We start from the raw sequence: 21954 nt of genomic DNA on the forward strand, positions 1-21954 counted from the left end.
AAATGTTTAAAACCCACTAACAGAAACAATGTAGCATCTATGTTGTCGTGCTTTAACCCTTCAAGCGACAGACTGAACACAAACGGTAAAGCAAGAACACATAGACAGACAATAACAGTAATCTCCTTTATGCAGTGTACTCTTTACGCTTGTGTAGAAGCGTGACTATGAAAGGCACTCTCCGCTGCAATATGATTGGTTGCCACATCCAGGCAGGATTGCTTGGAACTCAAATTGGATTTATACCGTAAATGTCTCAGTGGAGGTCATGTACATCCGTCTGTCTTATACTGCCCCCAGATGGCCAAGGCAAGCACACCAGATGTAGCCCCATTCAACTGATGCGGTGTGACAAAAACTGTTTCATGCTTTTTGATACTATTTAAAAGTGCTGTTTGGCCTCATTACAATTTGGTTTTTTTTGGAAAGGGTGAGGCCTGCAAAGAATGAATGTTATTTTCATCCATTTCAAAAGGGAAATCTCATTTGAGATAGAGTTTTAAATAATTCAATTTGTATCTCAATGCGTCTCTGTTTAGCTACCCAAAGTTTCCCCTTGAAAAGCTCTGTAAATTCTAGCCTGCATCAATTTAACCTTCCATGTGTTTCTAGGAAAAAAAAAGATCATTTTGCTCACTGTCCAAAGCAGAAGAGGAAAAACAATCGCAAGATTGATGACTCCTGGTTGCACTGTTTTGCAGAGTACAGTTGCAAACCTTTAGACCTTCAGCGACATTTCTAAAATAGTCTGAAGGTTTTTTTTTGTTTTAGTTTTTTGGAGTAAATCCCCACAGTGAGCGAAACAATGCATCGGTGGAATGAGGGATACTAGTTCTCTATGTGACAGGGACAGCTGTAAGCTCCCATTGTTCCAGAAGAGAGGACTTATAGGGAGGATGGCGCCCCCGTGCACCCCCGCCCCCATCACGCACAATTTGCTCCGTGCAATGAACACTGATGCACTGAGAAAGTGCTTACACATGGTGAACAGGATAGCGTACTTAAGCACTACAAAGAGTTTGCCAGAAGAGAAACGGCTGCGCACACCACCATTGCATCCTTCTTCCTGCATCCTCTCCGATGACTAGCTCAGCAGGAAGTGGATGACACACTGTATACGACAGCAATACGCTTACGGCAAGCATATTGTACACTCTCGAGCATGACTGGGAAAGTTAAATGCCCGAATGGGCCACAGTTTTTCCATCAGTGCCTGTGGTGGGGATTACAACGGACTCCACACTTCCAAACCAGATGTGTGAGAAAAATTAAATAGGGACAAAATACTGCATGTCAGTTTATTTTTATGCATATTTACACATAAAATCAAGTCAAAGATCTTAACAGAATTTAATATCATACTGAATGTCCTTCATGTCATCCTGGAATTAATAAACCGGCTGTATGAACACGTTGCAGTATAGGGCAGTAAAGTTTGTCCCCAAAGCGTCCTTCTACATGGTGAGTCAGTCGGCCATCTGTCACAACAGCCGCATCTCCAACCCATCATGTGCGTTTGCAACACTGTCAAGCGTTGAATAATATATCCGGGTTTCTGGAGGATACAAATTTATTAAATTGTCCTCATGTACTTCTAACAAGTTCTCAATGGTTATTGGGTGGGGGCTGTTGTTTGTGCTTTGTTCTTGCCAGATTTGGGTTGGAGGGGCTGGTGTGCGATGCCTGCCATCTAGTTGTGAACACTGGTATTACAACTTAAACTACTCTGCTACAGTAAAAAAAAGTATATATTTTCAAAAATTAATCTAGAACCACTCGGAGTGTGGGTTGCCAGTTGCCCATCGCTGCTCTTGAGCTTTTCCAAAGAATGCCACCGTCATTTGCACCAAACCTGATGACAGCTGGCGTCTATTGACAGCTGTAGTGAAAGGCCAGAGAAGATTGCGAGTCTCAGTGGGTGGAGGTGTTAGCTGTGATTTGGACTTTGTGCTGGCCATTGTCTCCAGAGTGACTCTTTTTAGGCAGCCTATGGTCTGTGTGCCCCCCCAACCACCCCAGAGCCCAAAATAGCCAGATAGACAGAGCAAGCTGGCCTCTATGTGACAAATCAGACTTTGCCCGACAGGCCGCTTACCTCTCTCGAAAGGAATGCCAAACGCAGGAACAAGAGCGGCATGGGCGGCGCGTGTGTTTGTGTATTTCAGCCCCTGCGTCAGCCGCCGCTAAGCTGCCAACACACACACATACTACAAGTACTCCATCACTGTCTATCCCATAGCCAGCCGCACACACACACTCTATGCTCCCCCCACCCGGCTGTATATCTGCCACTGAGCTCTGAGACCCTGCACTTGAGCTGATACACACCCTCTGTTGAATTTCTATTGTTAGTCGTAAGCCGGGCCCCGCTTTGGGTGAAACGCAGCACATGCGTACTTGTATTTTGGAGGTCACCGCAATTTCAGTCTCCAGTTGCCTTCTCCGGCTGAGGGGAAACATCTAATAGATATTTGAGTTGTTTTTCCATCATGTTTTCCATTAGTGTGGAGATGCGTCTCTCTGGCATTTGTTTGGGAAGTCGCCGCCACTCGGAGAAATCAATAACCTTTTAGCTACTCAGATTAATGAGAGGCAAATGTGCCTTCTGTCTTCTCTTTCGCCCATGCACACTCAGAGGCAATTAAGCCAAGTCCCGGAAGAGTAAAAAAAATGCTTTTGACATGAATGATTGATGGATGGATGAGCAACTCACTTGAGGAAAAACAATGTTATTGCAATACTTGAAGTGGTTTTTCTTTTGTCTGCCAATTTGATTTATCATCATAGGTTTCAATTGGGATTTGTTGGATTTACAATCTTTGTCCACCTGATCATTGTGGACCTAGAATCAGTAGAGTGGCGCCTTCATATGACCCAATTTACATTTCTAACAATACGAGCCGTTGTTCTGTAGATTTGAGACACAAGCGCTGTATGGTGGCAGTGAGCTCGACTCCATAGACTTCACAACGAGCAGCAGTCTGGCAGATATAAAAAAATAATAATAATAATAATAAATTGACTTCAAGATCTTTAATCCTACTTCTGGTTGAAGTCTACTGTCAAACTAAACATCAAACAAAAAGAAGTACATGTGCATTTAAAGCAACCTAACCAATTAAATGGACTATTTGGGAAAAAATTACAATGAATAAAATAACTTCTTTCTGGTCCCTGATCGCTTACAACTATAAAGTTACAAATTACAGGCATAGTATTTGACTATTATAGCAAAGATTAACATCTTATTTCAACTTAGCTCCAACATCAAAATAGTAAATCAATTAAAATGGCTGGCCGATTAATCGGTCAAGTAGTTATAACCCTTTGATCAATGCAAATAGTTGAACAAGCAATTTATCAATACACACATTCTTCCCCCTTTGTGAAAGGAACTAATATTACTTTTTACAGGGTCACATTAAAGCAATTGTAAAACTCTGGGTTTGTGTTTGCATGACTTTATTGTACTGCACCCTGGTGGCCAAGTAGAAGAAGCTGCAATGAAATAATCATGCTGCACCAACTGTTTAATTCTTTACTTTCTATTTTATTCTTATTACTAGATGTTTTTATAAAGTACAACATTAGAGAGTGACATTTTACTCCTATTTATTCTTTTTCTACACTTGTTGCCATCCTTGTCATTAGGCCAATGAACAAAGAATTAATTTATGATTGTACTAATGTCCTCCATGTCAATCTTCCCTTTTTTTTTCTTCTCTCTTAGCTGATCGGCTCCATCATCGGCCGTCAGGGCACTAAGATCAACGAGATCAGGCAGGTGTCAGGGGCCCAGATCAAGATCGGCAGCCAACTGGACGGGACAAGTGACCGCCATGTCACTATCACAGGAACCCCAGTCAGCATCAACTTGGCCCAGTACCTCATAACGTCCTGGTAAGGGCTAGCACGTAATTGAATGAATCGCAGGGAAAGCCTGGGGGGAAATGCATCCCTTTAAAAGGGTCAAAGGTCATTCTGTAGTCATAAGTGATAATGAGCTACGTCCTGGTTTGGCCGGTAATTAACCCCCAGGGGAAGAGCAAACGTATTGCGGTTTTTGATGGAAAGAAATTTTAGAATGTAGCTCACATCTTGTATGACTCAGTCAACCATGACTTGAGATCACGAAGCCCTGTAAGATGTGAGACTAAAAAAAAAAGAAATGAAAAAACAGAACTTTACAAAAAGGTATGGATTCGTATTGTTGCCACATCATAAAAAAAGTTCGATATCATATTTTACTAGGGAAGGTTGGCTAGTAAAGTAACTATGTACATAACGTAACTGTGCTGTTCTGTAAAAAATGAAAAATGAAAAGGTCAAACGTTTAAAAAGATTGTAAAAATACCTAGATAGTAGCTGTGACCTGAACCAAAAGATACTGCTTTGTTTTGTTTGGCCAAATGCAGAAATCAAACTTATTATTAATCATATTAACACATTAAAATGTGAAGGTATTATGTGAAAAGTAACACTTATCACAAACATGACATTCATCATGTCACAATAATGTGAAGATTTTTTGTGGGTGTAATAGAAATGCGCTTCTGCACAGAACAATACCTATTTGATCAAATACCGTAATAATAATGATATTGTTTCCCCTGATAAAACATGTGCGACTCCAGACTACTGTACTAAAAATATGTTGCTTTGTATCTGGTAGGAAATGAAAAAAAAAATGTTTGGCACTTTAATGAAAGCCTTGAAGACAAGGCATGGTGTGTGTGTGCGTGTAGCAGGATTATAAATGCATTTTCTCGCAATTTCCTGACTAATGAACACTGATGGGGAGATGCTGGCACTCTCGCGTGCCTCTCTACCACTTTGATAGGGCGAGCGAAAAAATCTAGAGCATTCCCTCAGCTTGAGATGCACGCAGCATGTGAAATCTGCCAAGATCATCAGCCTGCCCACCCATATGTCTGGTGATAATTCAAAGCCTAAAAAAAAATTGGATAAATCATCTCTGATCTTGCTTTGTCTTTTGTTTTTCCAGTACAAATTTTCTTGTTAGGACTCAAATAATTTTCTCTTCCATTTCAAGTACCCACCTAGCAACATACAATGGGAAACTCCATAGGCACATGGGCTATCAGTTAGCATCTATTTGGGGGCCATGCTGTTTAAGCAACACAGTGCTGAAACATGTTGACACACCATGTAACAATATCAACAGGCATATATTCTTTATCCTCTGAGAAGAACAACCAATTTTACTGCCATACTGAGAAGCAGAGACAGGAGATTGTTAGTACAATCAGTCTGTCTGTCTTATACTGCCCGCAAGTGGCCAAGGCTCGAACACCAGAATGAGCAGCAGAACTAAACAAGAGAGTATGACTGACTTTTTATTTGTATTCAATTATGCAAGCTTTTAAAAAGGAGTTTCTGTGAAAAACCACATTAACATCACACTATTTTTAGTTTTTAGAGAGGCCGGAACAGATTCGAGGGATTTCATTGCAATGAGAAAACAATGGGGAAGAATTTGAGTGTGGTGAAAGACCAAATTATACACTCAAGGCGCCACTTTTTCAGTTTTACTTTTGGAGCCTTCACATATTTTTCCATTCGATCAACTAGGGCTGCAGAATGAATCAATTTCTTCTCATGATGGCAATGGGGTCCGCCATGATTAACTTAACACGATCGTCAATGATGTATACATTCCAAATGCAGACTCTGCCGCATGTCTTCATTTTTCCTCCCGTCTGCCCTCGCAGTTTAGAAACGGCCAAATCCACAGCCCAGGCTTCCACCATGTCGTCTCCCGTCGACCTCAACATGGCCTTCACTCAGCCAGCGTCCCCGGCCGCCTCACCCGCGCCCACCCTGGCCACCGTGGGCGCCTTGACCCCGGCTCACATGATGGGCGCCCCTTACGGCGCCGTGCCCCTCTCGGGCCTGCTGGGGATGAAGTCCATCCCTTTTCTGACTCTGTCCGGCCCCGCCCCGGCCGTGGCGGTTACGGCGGCGCCGTCCCACACCACTCTGGCGGCCTACACGGCCAAAATCTCCTCAGCCAACTGCATCAAAAAGCCAGAGAGACAGAAGTTTGCACCCTACTGATGACGCCTCTGCGCCTCCGCAACCGTGGGGCCGACGGAAGGACGGAAGTTGAGTGTTCTTTCCGCAAACGCCTGATGTAGCCATATCCTTGGGCAGACACGCCCTTGACTTTGATTCTGCGATGCACCAACAGAGAAGAGACCAACAGAGTAAAGCTTTTCAAAATCATTTACAGATATATAAGTCAAATGTGAGTTTCACGTCAATTGGTGGGCCGCCGTCATCGTCACTTCACTGTTATCGATCTTTTCAAACGTGTACAAGGGCTTGAAGCTCATCTGAGAGACACATGTGGAAACACCTTTTCACATGTGCGTCTCATGTTGGAGGTCAGCCATAAGTATTTATCCTTCAATAATTTGTAAAGTACTATAATCAAATGACAAAATGCTCTACTGTAAGATGCTTTTATACAATGTCTATGTTTGCCTCTGGAAGTTTTTAAGAAAATTTGTAAATGTCTGGGGGGATTTTCTTTTTGAGGTACCGTACTTGACCGTTCAGTATTTTGTTCATTTGGTTGGATTTTATTTTGATTGTGCACTCGTTTAATCTTTATTTATTAGCATTGTTACATGTATTAAAAGTCTCTTTTTCCTGATGTGTTTTTTGTCCTTTTTTTTGTCCTTGATGCATAGGATGCATTCAACAGTGGAATACATTTTCTTCATCTCTTAGGTTGACAGCATCACAAAGACTGTGAAATGAACAGTTCTGAAACTTTCTGAAATTCACCTCCCAGAAATGCCACTTGTTTGGGAAACAAGTTGATGAAAGTAGCAATGCACAACATAAAACCTTTTTGGTCTGTCAAGCCATTGATGTAAATATCTACATAAGTAATTTTACTCACTATGTTGACAGTTCATTCATTGGCTTCACCATCCTGACCAAATCCATTTTGGATGGCAAGCATTGAGGCGACCAGGAAAATATGAAGCATAAGTAAAAGTAAATAAGCAACTTACCTGAGGGTTTAAACATAAGCATACATATGCCAAACATAAACATCCACTTTGCCTTAGTGAATACTTCAAATTGATTGAGCCACTCAAAGTTCAGATAAACACAGCTTGTAACTCAAACCAAACATTTCAAACAAACAAACTAAGCATCAACCAAACTTAAAACAATATTTCCTACCAGTTGCGTGTGACCAGGAACTGAGGAGTCTCTTTGGGTTGTTTGTCTTTGCTTTTGCTGTGGACCTTTTTCTTTCTTTCACTAGCAGGCTTTCCCTGGTTTGTTCCCCCAGCTCACATGCTGGTCTGTAGGCAATATGGCCGTCCCTGGCATCTGACAAGAAGTTTGGTGGTTAGTGATGTGCCTCTTTTATCTCTGCCCCCTGCAGCTCTGGAGAGGGACTAGTGGATATTTTGACTGAATGATCTCTACCTGTTAGTTGATGTGACAATGAGTGGATTCTAGACTTTCAGATTTAATTATTCGAACGGATAGAAATTACAGCCCATTTTCAGGAACTCAAAAGTATTTGAACAGTACCCCCCCTACTCGTGAGGCCAGGCTACTTCTCTTAGCCATGCAAAGACAAAGTGGGTGCCAGTTGGTGATGCTGATAAAAGATTGTCTTTATTGTTTGGTATTGTGAATGAATTCCATACCACAGCAGTTATGGGAGTAGGAAAACCACTTTTACAACCAAACACTGTCCGATCATGCTAACACCATATGTACAGGAAAGCACATTGAAAAGTGTATAAATTATTTATATGAGACTCATAGTCAAGAACGGTGGAGACACCCACAGTCTAATGGATTCTTCCTTTTTCAAACACTGATTATAGATATTTATCAATTACATTGATCTCTGGAGTACATGTATATACACGGAAACAACAATAAATCTTTTTCGGGGGTGTCTGCAATAATTCTCAAAAATATCTCACAATACCGCTGTATGTACAGTAACAGAATTTACATTGGAAAATCGGAATTGTTCCTATGGTTTGAGTATCGACTCATTCCGTAGTTCTCCTCCTCCGTCGATACTCGCACGGTGTCTATATCTAACCTCAGGCTCATTTCCATACAAAGTACAGCAAGGCGAGCAGTACGAGGGCCCTTTGTAAAGAAGCTCACACCACTGATGATCTCACATACAAAAATAGATGTTGTCTAGTCAGCTGGAGATGCAATGTACAGTAACACGAAGCCTCCACCTGCCCAATAAAACACCAAGGGAAAAAAAAGGAAAAAGTTCAACATCACTTTCCTTAGCCATTGCATTGAAACAAATGCTTGTTCTCTGTCTGATACGCTATTGGTTTGTACGTAACAGGCCGTGACCGAGAAGAGCAGAACCGCAGGTAGGATAAGAAATATCAGCACTACGAACAAAACCACAACGCAAAACCAAAGCAAAAAAAAAAAAACCATCACTAAGCGGATTTATTTTTTTCCGTCAAAGGAGTGAACACAGAGAAGAGCTTAGAGTCCAGATGAAAGGTCAAACTGTATGTGACTGCGCTTAAGGCAAGTAGGCGATTGCAACACTTTCTGAGTGGATCAGGGGCTTGACAGTGTCATCATCCAGGTTTAGCCCTCACTGTTTAACAGGATCTGATAGAGGAAAGGAGAGGGGAGCAGAAAGCGTGACAGACAAGAGGTGTGAAGTGGAGAGTCCTTCCAGCCTTCATTCACTGAGAACAAGTCACATTGACAGTTTTGGGAGTGATTCATTCCAGGCAGCCTGTCAGCCTATAGCCGTTCCTCGCCACGTATTATTTTAGGTCCACAACAAAGATTCAAATCAAAGCACTTCGACAAAAAAGAAAAATCTGAATCATCAGGTCTGCAACTTGTACAAGTTGATCATCGGGAATTACATTCACGTGGGTTTCCATACGCACGGTACGGATGGAGAGTAGTCAGTCCCTTGAGATGGCGGTCCGATCTTCGCAACCTGCTCGACGTCTTATCGGAAAAGAGAGCGTCATTCCAGTCATGAGTCACTATTAAGGAGCACTTAACAGTGTAATGGATGTACAATATGAAGCCTTTGAAAACACTATCATGTAGCAAATTTATCAAAATAAGAATTCCTGGATGTGAAGCATTAAAAGCAGAAGTCACTTCACTGTGAATAGCCAACCACCTAACGCTGCGTTGTGAGTTCGTCCTGCACTTGCATGATCATGGTCGCTAGACTTCACAAAACGCTTGTCGAATTATTCTCAGATGGAAAACATGCTCACAGACAAGTTGTACAACTGTGTACAATCAAGATGTTTTCGCTGGCTCGTTAGTCAGCGGCTCCTGTTCTTTTTTTTTTTTTTTTTTTTTAAACGAGCCACTCGGCCCCGCCCTCGCCCCCATGCGCACTGAATTAAAAACACAGCGAGGAACATGCTTTCATGTCGGACGTTTCCCCACTACTTTCACGCAATGCGCACGAAGGGAAGATGGGGATCACTGCGCCTCCTCGTGCTCCTCACTGATGCATTGCTCCCAGGGATGCTTTCCCTGCTCGTCCCTGTGCCCGTGGGGGGAGTGGAAGATCCTGCGGGGCAGCGGAATGGGCTGAGGCTGCAGATCCTCTTCCGGGATGCAGCCCTCCCGCAGGTAGGGTTTGGGCGGGATGGCAGGGGGCTGGGGCCTGCGATAGGGGATGTGATGGGGCCCGTGGACGGGTGGGTGATGATGAGGCGCCGGCCCGTGGGAGTGGCCGTCAAGCCCCGAGTGAGCGTGCGTGTGAGGATGGGAGTGAGGGTGCGAGGCGGGGCTGCGGTAGTGGAAAGGGCGGACCGGGTCCACCGACTCCATTTCTGGGGTGCCGTAGTGAATGTGCAGGTAGGAAGAGGCCAGGTACTCATCAGGGGGTGACCACAGGTGGCTGGGGAGGGGCTCCAAGGCGTCATTCCTGATGGGGCCCGGATCAGGATACTGGCCGCTGAAGTTACTCTCGCTCAGGGAGGAAACGCCGCTGCTAGCGCTGCCAGACAGGGTGGAGTTACTGCCCCCCAAAGCTGACTGAGGGCTGGTGGGGGAACCGGGAATTGGGTGGAGGGGCGACTGGAGGGAGAGAGACAAACAGGCACGTGTTAAGAACAACTCAACCCTGGAGCGCCACCACGACTTCATTATTGTGACTGACGTCAAAGGTGTATTGATTAGGATGAAGATAGCATTTTGTGATCCAAATATGACACCAAGGTAAATCATGTCAGAACTTTTACCTTGTTTAATGTAAAAAAAACCAACTAAATAATATGTACATCATAAAAATCAGAATGTAGTGTTCAGAATTAATTCATTCCAAAAATGCTAAAACCAATCATATGAAATAACTTAAATCCAAATAACGTGTTCAAGACACACAGAAATATTTTTATAATTTTGTAGAGAATGAATATATGCATAATGCCCATCCCGGGTTTGTACCTTTCGAAGTGAACGCACAGGCAGGGCAGGGGGAGGGTCGCTGTTTTGGGGGTTAAATGTGTCACATTGCATCAGGAAGTGTCCTAGAAGAAGAAAAAAAAAAAAATCCGACATGACGAAGCATCTTTTTCAAGATTGAGCATGATCGCTGCTGTAAATGGGACACGTACCTGGTGGGAAAGATCTTGGAGGGATGGGCGGCATAATTACACCTCCAGTCGAAGTTGGCATGTAGGACACCTGGTCCCTGTTCTCCCCATCCAGGTTCCAGCTGCCGGGAGCATTGGGAAACACTGTAGGCAGTAGAAAGGCGTCATCTTGCTTGCAAATAACACATTGTACAAATGTTTCGCAAGCACCTTTCTCCGGCAGAGTCATGTGAGGATCTGTACACGGCTTGCAGGGGCTGACTTGTTGCAGTAAGGCACGCTGCATGTGGTTATTCTATCCAAGATGACAAATATTGTGTCAGAGGCTGTGCTATTTTCTCAAATAGTCTGCTGTTTGTCCCTCATGTGATCTGGACTCATTGCATCCTACCTGTCCATTTTCCGCCAAGTTGTAGTACAGAGAGTTGTTGACCCGCTCACGATGAGATGGCAGCAGGATCATCACTTCCCGGTTGTGTTTGGCCTTGTCAGGCAAGGACGGCGAGCCTGCAAAATAGAAAAATCCGTACATGTGAAATGTAAAGGCTACCAAAGCAGCCAGACCAGAAAAGTTCCGCTTTTAAGTTTATTTGCTCCCATTGTGAAATGTCATACAATAGACTCCTATATCATGCAAAGCTATCATGAAGCCACAATCGGTTACAACCATACATACCTCTGGCACTCGAGGGAGCAGAGTTTATAATTTGGGAGGAGTTAGAACGTATCGAGCTCAGGCTTGAGGACGAAGGGCTCGGCTGTGAAGCATGGATGAGAATAACGCAGGATAATTTTTTCAAAATTAAATTGTAGAAAGTGCAGTCAGAGTCATTTTGTTGCATTTCAAGCATTACCTGCATGTGTATGGACTCCTCGGGGTGCTCCCCCATGAGACCCTCTGTCATTATGGCGAGGTTTACCGGTCCTGTCTCGCTCGAAGTGTGAGAGGACAGAGAGGAGGACGAGTGACGAATCAAACCCTGCAGGTTCAGAGGGCTGCAGGAGACAGATGGATAAAGAGCAAATCTGGGACTTAAATTCTGTTCTATAGACAGCTGTCCTGTAAATACATTGGATTTTATTGATGGTTAATTGAATTGATTTTGTCTTAATTAGTATATTTGCAAAATATAATTAAAACTAAACAAAATGCATTACATTACTTGAATATTATGGTACTTGGATTACATTGCGTTCTGACAATATTTAATAGTGACTGTATCCAAATTCAAAAATGTTTAAAGTAAGCTGCCCAACCGTGAAATTAAGCCACTTTTCCTTTGCAAAAGTTACATTGCACTTGAGCTTCTTTTATCAAGTGTGAAATGATCCTAAACTTTGGACGTTCTCTGCCTTTTACACACTCTTTCCCCCTTGCTTGCACTTATTGCTTACATGATTCAGCGGCAACAGCGCGTGTGGAAAAAATAATCACAGCAAAATCCCACGATGCACGAAATCAGAAAAACGTGAACCGTGATATAGCAAGGGACGACTGTATTCCATTTTAAGGGTCAATGAAATTTTCTGAAACCCTTCATCCGAATACCAGGAGAGACTTGATTGTGAATGTGTGTTAGGTAACTGACCTGTGTCTGTGTATGAGCCGCAGACTCTCGGGGCTCATGTGGCTGTGGGAGGACAGGACGCCTCTGGGAGAATTGACCCCGGAGCAGACAGCAGGGCCAAATCGATCCACGCCGGGCACACCCTGCTGTGTCCCAAAAATATACTACTCTGAATATTTACACTGCTCACGTGCTAATGTCAACATGCTAATTAGAGAGTTTTTCTTTTTTAATTCGTTAATCCACTTCACAATTATGGCCAAAATGATAGCCGTAATAAGTTTTTTTTGTTTAATATTGTAATCAAGATTATTATTCAAAATTATCCATGTTAAGGAAAACATCCACAGTTTTACTGAACAATTTTTCAAAAATAAAACGAATACAGTTTTCAGGTAAAATTTAACTTTAAAATAAACGGGTTATCATATTAGAATAAACACTATAAAAAAAAGGGCTAATTGAACAAATATGCAGTTATCGTATGTAATGTCATTTCTGAATCTGAAACAAGTCCAGACAATGGATAATGATCCTTTTTGAAACACTAACTCCTGTCCTTTATGATCGTGAGCTCCAATTTTTTTGCAGTTATTTTCTTCTTTTGACATGACTGGCTTGGCAGCTAAAATCGTGATTACGATTTAAAACAAATCAATTGCACAGCCCTATGGGAAGCCAATATTGTATGACCGCAAGAAAAGGCAAGGTGTCAATTTGTCCCAGCTGTAACTCACATGGTGCAATCCAGTCCTCATCATGTGGAACTGGTCCACCAGCTTTTTGTGCAGTGGACGCATCTCCGGGTGGACCAGCTTCTCATGAACAGCCAGACCCACTCCAAGAATGTGCACCTGCAGTAAGAAAGGTATTTAAAGGGATACTTCATGATTGCTGATTGGTCGCTACCTGAGCTTTGGGCAACAGTGATGTCATTTTCAGTCGACAGCAAGTAACAAAATGCGTGTTTAAAGTTATTAATTGTACATGAAAATAACAATTATCAAATTCATTTTAGACAAAAGATTAGCATTCTATGATTGAAAATTCTGTTAAATGTTTGGCACTTGAAAAACTATATATATTTTTTTCTGCACCTGTTATTGAAGCAGAATTTGGAAAAAAATGACCCTGTAACAAAAGTGACTCTCCTACATCACTCATTTTCTTGCAGGCTGATCAATAAAAAAGAAGACATTTCGAAAACTAGGAAATTTAGATTGGGCATTATTTGACATTAGAAATTCTGACCTGCTCCTGCATCAGGTCCTTGAGGTGGGTGATCCTCTCCGTGTCCTCAGGGTGACTGCTGATGTAGTCCTTGTCGAAGAATGCCTGTTGAAGAGGCAGGTGTCGCTGGTCAGGACAATTCCACGCATGAGCCAGTGCTTCGTGTCTACCTCTTGGTATCTGGCGATGCCTCCGTTCACCGCGGCGTCTATGACCCCGTTGAGGCACATGCTGAGTGGGTTGATGTTGCCGTGATGCTGTCTGTGCTGATACTGGCTGATCAGAGTGCGCAACTCCTGGGTTTTATTTTCCACCACGTAGATGGCATTCTCCAAAGGGCTCACCTCCACCTGCAAGTACAGGTATAGTTTTTTTTTTCCATTTATATGAGTTGAGGAGCAGAAGAATAATGATTATTGATCCTCAAGAAAAGTTCAAGTAAACACGACACGTGTTGCTCACCACTTCTCTCCTTTCCACCTCGGCCCAGCGAGAGATGCCCGGGAGAGGGCGGGAGAGGATTAGAGTTGTTCTCTCAATCCACAGGCTCTGTTGGAATAAGCAGACACCATGCATTAAAATAGTAAAAATTTTAATAGTGGAGAAATGGGCTAGCAGTCCTGTTGAGCACCCCACATTAGTTGGCCAGCATGCGCTCTTGGATTCATATTTAGGTCACTGTGCCATGTGTTCTCCAAAAAACATGCCGTTTCTGAACTTCAAGGTAGGAAGCACGAGCAACCCAAAGTAAAAAAATAAAATGAAATTATTGTAAATTCTTATCCAAATTGAATAAAGTCTGAATGATCATTTATCAATTGTGCTTTCTTTTCTTGAAAATGAATGCTGATAAAAATGCTATTTACATTATAGCCTACTGACTGTAGTTCTTTTTTTGTATTTTAAATTTTGTCCAAAACTACAGCTGTCTTAATTTCCCAGCTAAAACAATTTTCTTGCTACATTGCATCACTGCAGTTGATGCCAAAAGTGACCGCATCTGCACTCAACATGGTTAAAATAAATATTAATATTGGTCATAATTGACTTTAATTTTGTAATTTCATCACTAATCTCAAATATACACTATTTAAATATGTATTTTGCTTTATTTTAGATCCGCATTGCGAATGAAAATGTGTTCTCACAATCTGTTGTCTCTCTCAAATCAAAATAGATAAAATCGATATGTTATCTAATTCGTAGCCGTGCTGTTGTGGCTCACATTCTTCTTTTATGTGAGTTTAATCATCATCAAAATTTCCAAATCGATTGTGTTTGTCTTCTCTGACAAATGGATTTAAGCCTTCTTGCATATCAAAGGAGATGATGTACTGTGCGGTAGTCATTTTTGCTGAGCACAGCACTTCTTCACGGTCAGGCACTGCCGCTGCAGTTTGCATTGCTGACCACAGAGAGGTGTCACTTCCTCCTTTTGAAGCAACTGGGCCTCACTCAAAAGAGCGAGAGCATTCTCTGTTTCAAGTAGTGCTACATCTAAATTCTGAGCACGACAACCTCACCGTACCCTGAACTCATTTTCGCGGTCCTTGGGGCCCTTGTGGAAAGGCCTGTCATAGTGGAAACGGCTGACATTGTTTATGCGGTAAAAGCTCTTGATCCTCTCGGGCACACGTTCCAGTTGAGGCACATCTGAGATATCTGACACTGGTGTCACCGCATAGATCTGCAAATCTACAAGCTGAGTGTCAAGGAACACGCTGACAGGCAGGAAGTACATTACACTATTACTTGTATTGATATACTTTCCTCTTTAGACAGTCAGATCCATAAATGTTGCAACATGGAAACCGTTCTCATCATTCAACTTCCAGTTTTAGAAGAAATAGCAAAGGGGTTATATCATCTTATATATTGGAATTCTTATTATGACATTACTTCTATGAGTCACTGTCTGACAAACACAAGGCCACAGTACAGTGAGTGGGATACACTGTGCATCGCTCTGCAGAATGGTGTCGTCGGGTTGGTTGGGATGCTGCATGGCGATGGCTTGCGGAAATTCTCCCAGCATCCTTTGCTGGAAGTCCTCCAGCCGTTCGTAGTCATAGCCACGACAGACAAACTCTTTGTTCTGTAAAGAGGGAAACCAATTGTCGCATTTGCAAGAGTGACACACGGCTCAACTTGAGGAAGAAGAGGAACATCTTTAACAGCACCCATGAGCTCATAAATATTAAACAAAATATTTTAAAATACAAATGCAAAATGTTCTTTTCGTTTCAAGCGGGGAAGAGGGGCCATGTCACTTGGTGCTATAAATATTTGAATAGGGTGCACGTCAACATGTGGGAAGCAGGTAAACATATTTTATTTAAAAAAAATACTTAGTGTCAGAGTCATATCTAATTGTGTTAAATGAAAGAAATCATGAAAATAATATAAAAATCATTAAAAAATTGCATTTAAAAATGGTATAATTAATATTTTATCTAATCATAAAAATGTTATACTGTAACTTGTACCATTCAACTACAAATCTTTTTTACATTAATTTAATCATAAATATAAATAAAAAAACAATCTGATGATTTTTATTAAACTGTTTTTCTACATTTAAAAACAAAAAGGGTAATATTTTGACACATTCTACTTGACTGTTTTAGTTCTAATTTCTGTACAAGAAGATGACACACACACACACATATAAAAAAATTGTGAGAAAATATTTCATTAAAGCTGTCGCTATATGTCTTCCCTTCCTTCACCTTTTGTGACATTCTCTCGTCGTCAGAAAGACTTACCCTGAGGAAGAAGGGAAACTTCCTGCCATAGAATCCCATTCGGAAAAACTCTGGTTCAATGCGTTGCTGCTCAATAATGTTGTCATAGTAGGCCGCCTCCATTTTCTGACACGGGATGAAAATGGCAAGTCACATGTGGTCATCAGAGGCCAAATGCTTCTTTGGCAATGAGAGCACAAGCAGGAAGCACACAGACTTGACTTACCCGTATCCAGCTGAGGCTCTGGTAATCATACAACGTCTCATATTGGAAAGCCAGCTCCCGACACAGAGAGATGCCGTATTCCCAACACTGCGGGACCACAAACAAGGAAATTCCAATACTTCTACAAATGGTATCGCTGAGCACAAAAAGCTGTAAAAGCTATGAAGGCAATTTCTTCGAAACCATATAACTAACTTAGCCTACTGATAGTAGGAAATGGACTTGATCTAGTTTATCCAGATGGCAGCACAGTGGTTGGTTAGGTCTTGCCATAATTTTCTTCTAAGTTGCTCCTGAGAGATTTAGTTTAGTGCAGAGCCCTTGAAAATAATTATATTTTGTGGATGAATACTGGCTAGGAAGGAGAGATTGAAGGGAACAACAGCTCCATCATGATGGTGATGTTTCAGATGTTATTAGATTTTACAATATGTTAGCAGTCAGCATGGCTTCTCCGTGTTTTCCTGTTTATTACTCCTCGTCATTCACCTCATGATGAGATAGATACTTGGCAGAAACTTTTCTTATTCACGTAAGTAGCACCGAGCTCTCACCCAAACAGCGGAAAGCAATGATGATGGATGACTGTTGTACTTGAGGGCCACCATGTTTTGTTTGTTGTCGAATTTTCTTCAGATTCAGATTCAGATTAATCTCTTAAGGTCGATACATGTCAGAAAGGAATTCCAAGTTCCATTGTCTGCGTGCTAAAGCTCAAGGTTGCCTTACCTTGCCCTTGTTGAAGTAGTGAAGAATTTTTCGACTCAGGTTCTCCTTGCGTTGCCACTCGCTCTGGCAAGGGTAGTGGAGAAAATCCCTCAGAGGCCGGTCCTCCCAATGGAGCAGCTCCCAGTAGAGTAACAGCGTGAACGCGGCCTCTGTCAGCAATGATACGCAGTTCAGGGTGAGAAAATGGGCACTGTTGTCACATCTGTTGGGCCGCAATACCAACACATGTCAGAGAGTTTGCACAGACTGGCCACCAGAGCGTGTCGGAACCTGGTAGACATACTGGCCCATATTTTTGTGAACAGATGTCAGAAGCCGCCTGGAACGTAGCAACTGTCTTTGGCTGAATTAATAACCAGAGGAGCAAAGTTCAGCTTCACAAATGAAATTATATCTATCCGCTCGATAGCCAACAGCTTCTGTACTTTGTCACACGTAGTACACTGCACTTTTTTAAATGAACTGCATTTAACATTATGGTCAAGTTAGGATTTGTGTTTCACTTTTTCAAATTTAGATTCCTAGTAAAATATGTTTCTCAGAGGTTTTCTATGGCAATAAATTCAAACTAGAATTCCACAAATGTGACATGAATTAAGGAAGTATTTCCGATACCTGTGAAGTCTTCTGCTTGGAGGTGCAGGTCACACAGCTTATGGATGTAACGGATGTACATGTCCTCCTTGTTGACTTCCGATTTGTAGAAATTCTTAATTCGAGTTCAGAAAGTTCCTTTGAAAACGTCCATTGACACGGAGGCACTGTAACGCTATTAAAATGATGTCTTACCGTAAAGTTGACGGAGCCGGCCATTTTTTTGTTCTCTGCTTCATCTCCTTTCATGCAGTCCCTAAAGAAACAAAACGAATAGTGTTATTAATTAATTACAGTATTCGAAGCAGACTGAAACCATCAAACACAGCTAAGCTTCCCAATTGAAATAAACGATCTTCTGGATTAATGAACAAAAGGTCCCAAAGACACCCACCATTTTTTGCGAGCTGATTTAAAAACCCTCAAGTGGGAATTCAGTTAACAAAGTGCTGTGTAGGTTTCTATTGCACACTGCACACATTCAGGCACGCAAGGGGAGATAGATGTCTAACCCGTTCAAACAAAAGTGAAAACTCCTAAAAACGCAACACTGTTGTTTCATCTATTGTTACTGCTGTTTTTTCCAACCATGTGTCCCAATACTTTTGCCCATGTAGTCACCGTGACTCTTTTAGTTTACCTGTAGTCCAGCAGTCGTTCTACAAGTCTTGTGACCGATGTGACAAATGAGATGCCCGTCTCTCTCCAGGTCTCCTGCTCTATCTTCTCCAGTAGACTGAACACAAACGAAGGTCACATGGTCTTAGTGAGGATGCAAGCAGATCTTTTAATTGTGGTAGTTGTGTAACTTACCTTGGGTAAGGTCCGAAAAGCTGGGTCCTAGGGTAAAAGAAAAAAGACAAATTTTATTCAGCTGAGCAGATCAAAAAGCACAGTCTTCGCTAATTAAAAGACCAACTGAACCCCACATGAGAAAGCGCTAGGTGACAGAAGTAAAATAAAACTTTTTGATATGCACTTGTGTTGGCAGTGCATAGGAGGTAACGTTCACATCATCAACTCTCCAGCTTTTCAACTAGGAACCAAGCTGAGGTGGAAGGCAACCAACTAATCAGCCAGGGCAAATATAGACGGTAGACAAAACGTAAAAGGAAAAAAAAACATGGATGGTTTTTGGATGACCTTTTAAACATCACAACATCTTGAATGTCATCAAGCAATTTTGACACTCACAAAAGGCTGAAGAGCTCCCTGTGGTTATCGTCACCTTTGCCATCTGACACCATACTGTCCAGCTTATCCATCAGTTCTGCTTCCACCTACCAACAACACAGCCACAATCAGGCGAATTGTTTCTTTGCTATGAGTAGACAACTGCAACAAATGTCAAGGTGACCTGTTTGAAGTTTCCATTTTTCCTCTGCTCCCAATCCATCATGTCATGGAAAATTGGAATCATTATGTTTCGAACTTCAATCTGAGGGACCAGGGTGACTCCCAGAAAGGGGCCCATCATTCCAGGGATGAAGTGGGGTTTGTTGTCACCTAAATGAAAAACACAAAGCCATCATATAGTATCATATGCTGTGATTTTGAGCTTCGTCATGTTATACAGTATGAGTCCAACCTAATTTTTGCCACATGCTGAAGAGCTCATACGCCATCAGTACTCTCATATCTCCATACCTACAGAAAGAGACAAATAGAACATTGTTAACCTATGTGTGCCATCAGCAAATATCATCAAAAGGTCGATTGGCTTTGATTCTGATGAGGACATCAAAATTATTTAATAGTTATAGTCATCCATACGCAATAGGAAATGCCGCAAACTACATGCGAGTTGCTTACTTGTCCAGAACTTTCTTTCTCTTGGTGAGCCCAAGCGCCTCGAGCTGCAGACTGGGTTGATTGATGTAGAGCACGGTCAGGCTAAAAAAGGAGTTCCACACCTAACAAAAGAAAACAAAGACCATGCGAGTCATGGACATGTATTGTCAGAGGTTTCGCGCAGTTACACAGACACACCTTGAAATCGAAATCGGCCTCGGAAAAGTTCTTGTGCAGCGCCGGGGAAAGAAGTTGCGTTGTCACGACGATGATGCTGCGGAAAATAAAACGTGTGTCACTGTCATCACCGAAACAAAGGTAGCAACCAAAAATAGATGACGAGGATCGTAGCATAAGTGTAATCTTCAGAGCAAAGTCATTTGAAGAAAGTCTTGATCAAATGGCAGCTCATGTTTCTGAACTATCAATGGCACAAGGACTGCACATCACGAAGAAAGACGTTTGACTCACTGACTGGTTAGAAGTCTCATGACACTCCAATCTCGAGGGAAGATTGTCAGTTTCATCAGGTTGCGGAATACACAGAAGATCTTTAACAGGAACTCCTTGAGACGATACATAATGTCATTTAGGGATGAAGCAAGCAAATTTCAAATTGTTCGTCAGGTTTTCCCACTTTGAGTTCTTCCTTGCTATGGAAGTTGTTAAGTAGATGGTGAAAGTGGATCTCTGTCATCTGTCGGAGCAGAGAAAGAAGACAGGACACGTACTCCCCCTAGAGGAGACCAAATTACACGTCTAAGTTTGCTAACGCAATTCACAAATAAATGGTTTTGTTCACGCATGAGAAGGGTTGATTTGACCTACCGTGATCTCAGCGGTACACTGGGGGCAGCGTTGTCCTCTGGACGTCTCCACAGAGTGAGACTTGCTCATGATTGACAAGAGAGTCTGGAGCAACACGTCCAAGAGGCTCTCCACCATCATCTCTACTTCCTCCTGAACAGACGACTCCTGAGGGTAGGTGAGTTAAAGCGTCACTTTAATGCATTTTGAATATAGACCGCTAACATCCGAGACAAAGTGATTCTCAAAGTGTGTTACGAGTACCACCGGAGATATGAGGGCTCCCTCTAGTGGTACAGGAAGAAGTTACTTAATTAAATGACAGACTGTCTTCCACATTGATTTAAAATCTAGTCCAGTTATATTTAATGTTGAAGTAGAATACATTTGCAGTTCATCACTTCGAATTGTTTGCGTTCAAACATTTATTCAGGCATAACCTGTATCTGTAATTTGTATACATTTTGAATAAGTATTTAAATACAGTTGTTATTTTGTTATATTTAAATGTATTTTGTAAACTTAATTTTCTAGTATTTTGTAGAGTTGAGAGTACTTTGAATATATTTGGATACACTGAACCCGCTCCCAAATTAATCCTGATCCTGTGTCATCTGTGTCATCAAGTTGATTGTGCAATATTTAGATGAGTTTTAGAAATGTTTCGATACATTTAAGAGTATTTGTGTAATTTTTCAGGAGTATTCGAATATATCCAGCATTGTTTAGATCACATTGTGCATGAGCTCTTGGGCCTACTACACATCTGTATTTTAATTTTCGTCATTATGATGATACTTGGAGATAAGGTATTGTTTGAGTTTGTACTTGGCACAGAGAACAACCGTCTAGACAACTCAATTGGAGGACAACTGCCTGCTCAATTTGATTAAAAGAGTAGCCCTATTGTTTGCGTGACAATGCACCATACCATAGAACTGCTTTTGATGATGGAAAAAATGCTGCTAAGGATCCCAGAACAGATAAGCAGCTCTCTCTGCTGGCGCAAGTGCAAGTGAATGTGGTGCAGAACAACTGGAAGTAAAATGCTTCGAGACTCTGAGGGAAACACAAGAAAATGGGGAGGAATGCACTTTAAATGCTCTGTACAGTACAAATCTCAAATACACGGATATTGTACATTAATCTCATCATCTGTAATTTTCACAGAAAAGTTCTCACCGGGAAAGAAGAACAGACGGCTTTCAACGGTGCGTGCAATTGACTGCAGTTTGACAACATCCATTGACTGGCCAATGTCAACGGTGCTGGGCATACTTCCGAGGGTGCCGCGGACATATTCGGCCACCTCCTGAACCGTGAACATCTGCAGCAGCTCATCAAAGATATCAGGGAAGCTGTTCAACAGAGCCGCCTGTGAAGTGAACAAAAAAAGGAGAATGTTTAAACACAATACAGAAAATTCAGCAATGGCAAACATTGTGGTGTTAGAAAATAGCTAGTTATTCGAATTCCGGTTGACAAAGTTGCGAAAGCAAGCCGTCACTTTAGGTTTACAGTAGTCCGGTCAGTGTCAAAACAGGAGAAAGGGTGTTGAGGATAAACCTCAACGTCAGTTCATGTCTAACAGTTGTGGGACCAGCGCATAATGTTGTGACTTACTGAGAGTGACGACA

General features: G+C 42.0%; 2 protein-coding genes and 1 long non-coding RNA gene across 8 annotated transcripts in view; 1 reads left to right on the plus strand and 2 right to left on the minus strand.

Moving 5' to 3' along the window:
• The window catches only part of pcbp4 (poly(rC) binding protein 4), a 41169-nt gene extending 34490 nt beyond the window's left edge, over window positions 1-6679 (plus strand). For all 3 annotated transcript variants that reach the window (XM_088363713.1, XM_088363702.1, XM_088363719.1), the window contains 2 exons: window positions 3731-3900; window positions 5733-6679. In XM_088363713.1, coding sequence (XP_088219839.1) covers window positions 3731-3900; window positions 5733-6078 — 516 coding nt within the window. In that variant the 3' untranslated portion in view covers window positions 6079-6679. The remainder of the gene's footprint in view (window positions 1-3730; window positions 3901-5732) is intronic.
• LOC148401796 (uncharacterized) overlaps window positions 1-7364 on the minus strand; it is a 39371-nt gene extending 32007 nt beyond the window's left edge. Inside the window, exon 1 of the long non-coding RNA XR_015854664.1 lies at window positions 7222-7364. This is a non-coding gene — a long non-coding RNA (uncharacterized LOC148401796). The remainder of the gene's footprint in view (window positions 1-7221) is intronic.
• Window positions 7365-7646: 282 nt separating this feature from the next.
• The window catches only part of dock3 (dedicator of cytokinesis 3), a 43365-nt gene continuing 29057 nt past the window's right edge, over window positions 7647-21954 (minus strand). The window contains exons 24-54 of one of the 4 annotated variants that reach the window (XM_088363694.1): window positions 21500-21692; window positions 21249-21376; window positions 20339-20485; window positions 20148-20246; window positions 19982-20076; window positions 19709-19784; window positions 19532-19632; window positions 19308-19366; window positions 19077-19225; window positions 18914-18999; window positions 18533-18559; window positions 18360-18455; window positions 17915-17975; window positions 17741-17834; window positions 17126-17274; window positions 16397-16483; window positions 16192-16296; window positions 15380-15521; window positions 14955-15121; window positions 13889-13975; window positions 13597-13776; window positions 13448-13531; window positions 12934-13050; window positions 12218-12360; window positions 11483-11624; window positions 11305-11386; window positions 11020-11135; window positions 10839-10923; window positions 10650-10772; window positions 10480-10562; window positions 7647-10110 (exon numbers count right to left, since the gene is read on the minus strand). In XM_088363694.1, coding sequence (XP_088219820.1) covers window positions 9508-10110; window positions 10480-10562; window positions 10650-10772; window positions 10839-10923; window positions 11020-11135; window positions 11305-11386; window positions 11483-11624; window positions 12218-12360; window positions 12934-13050; window positions 13448-13531; window positions 13597-13776; window positions 13889-13975; window positions 14955-15121; window positions 15380-15521; window positions 16192-16296; window positions 16397-16483; window positions 17126-17274; window positions 17741-17834; window positions 17915-17975; window positions 18360-18455; window positions 18533-18559; window positions 18914-18999; window positions 19077-19225; window positions 19308-19366; window positions 19532-19632; window positions 19709-19784; window positions 19982-20076; window positions 20148-20246; window positions 20339-20485; window positions 21249-21376; window positions 21500-21692 — 3906 coding nt within the window. In that variant the 3' untranslated portion in view covers window positions 7647-9507. Of the gene's footprint in view, window positions 10111-10479; window positions 10563-10649; window positions 10773-10838; window positions 10924-11019; window positions 11136-11304; window positions 11625-12217; window positions 12361-12933; window positions 13051-13447; window positions 13532-13596; window positions 13777-13888; window positions 13976-14954; window positions 15122-15379; window positions 15522-16191; window positions 16297-16396; window positions 16484-17125; window positions 17275-17740; window positions 17835-17914; window positions 17976-18359; window positions 18456-18532; window positions 18560-18913; window positions 19000-19076; window positions 19226-19307; window positions 19367-19531; window positions 19633-19708; window positions 19785-19981; window positions 20077-20147; window positions 20247-20338; window positions 20486-21248; window positions 21377-21499; window positions 21693-21954 lie in introns of all 4 variants that reach the window. The other 3 variants (XM_088363687.1, XM_088363680.1, XM_088363673.1) reach the window with 3 other exon arrangements.

The sequence above is a fragment of the Syngnathus floridae genome, chromosome 2 (assembly GCF_059516105.1).
Source record: "Syngnathus floridae isolate MCC-2025c chromosome 2, RoL_Sflo_1.0, whole genome shotgun sequence".
Classification (NCBI taxonomy): Eukaryota; Metazoa; Chordata; class Actinopteri; order Syngnathiformes; family Syngnathidae; genus Syngnathus; species Syngnathus floridae.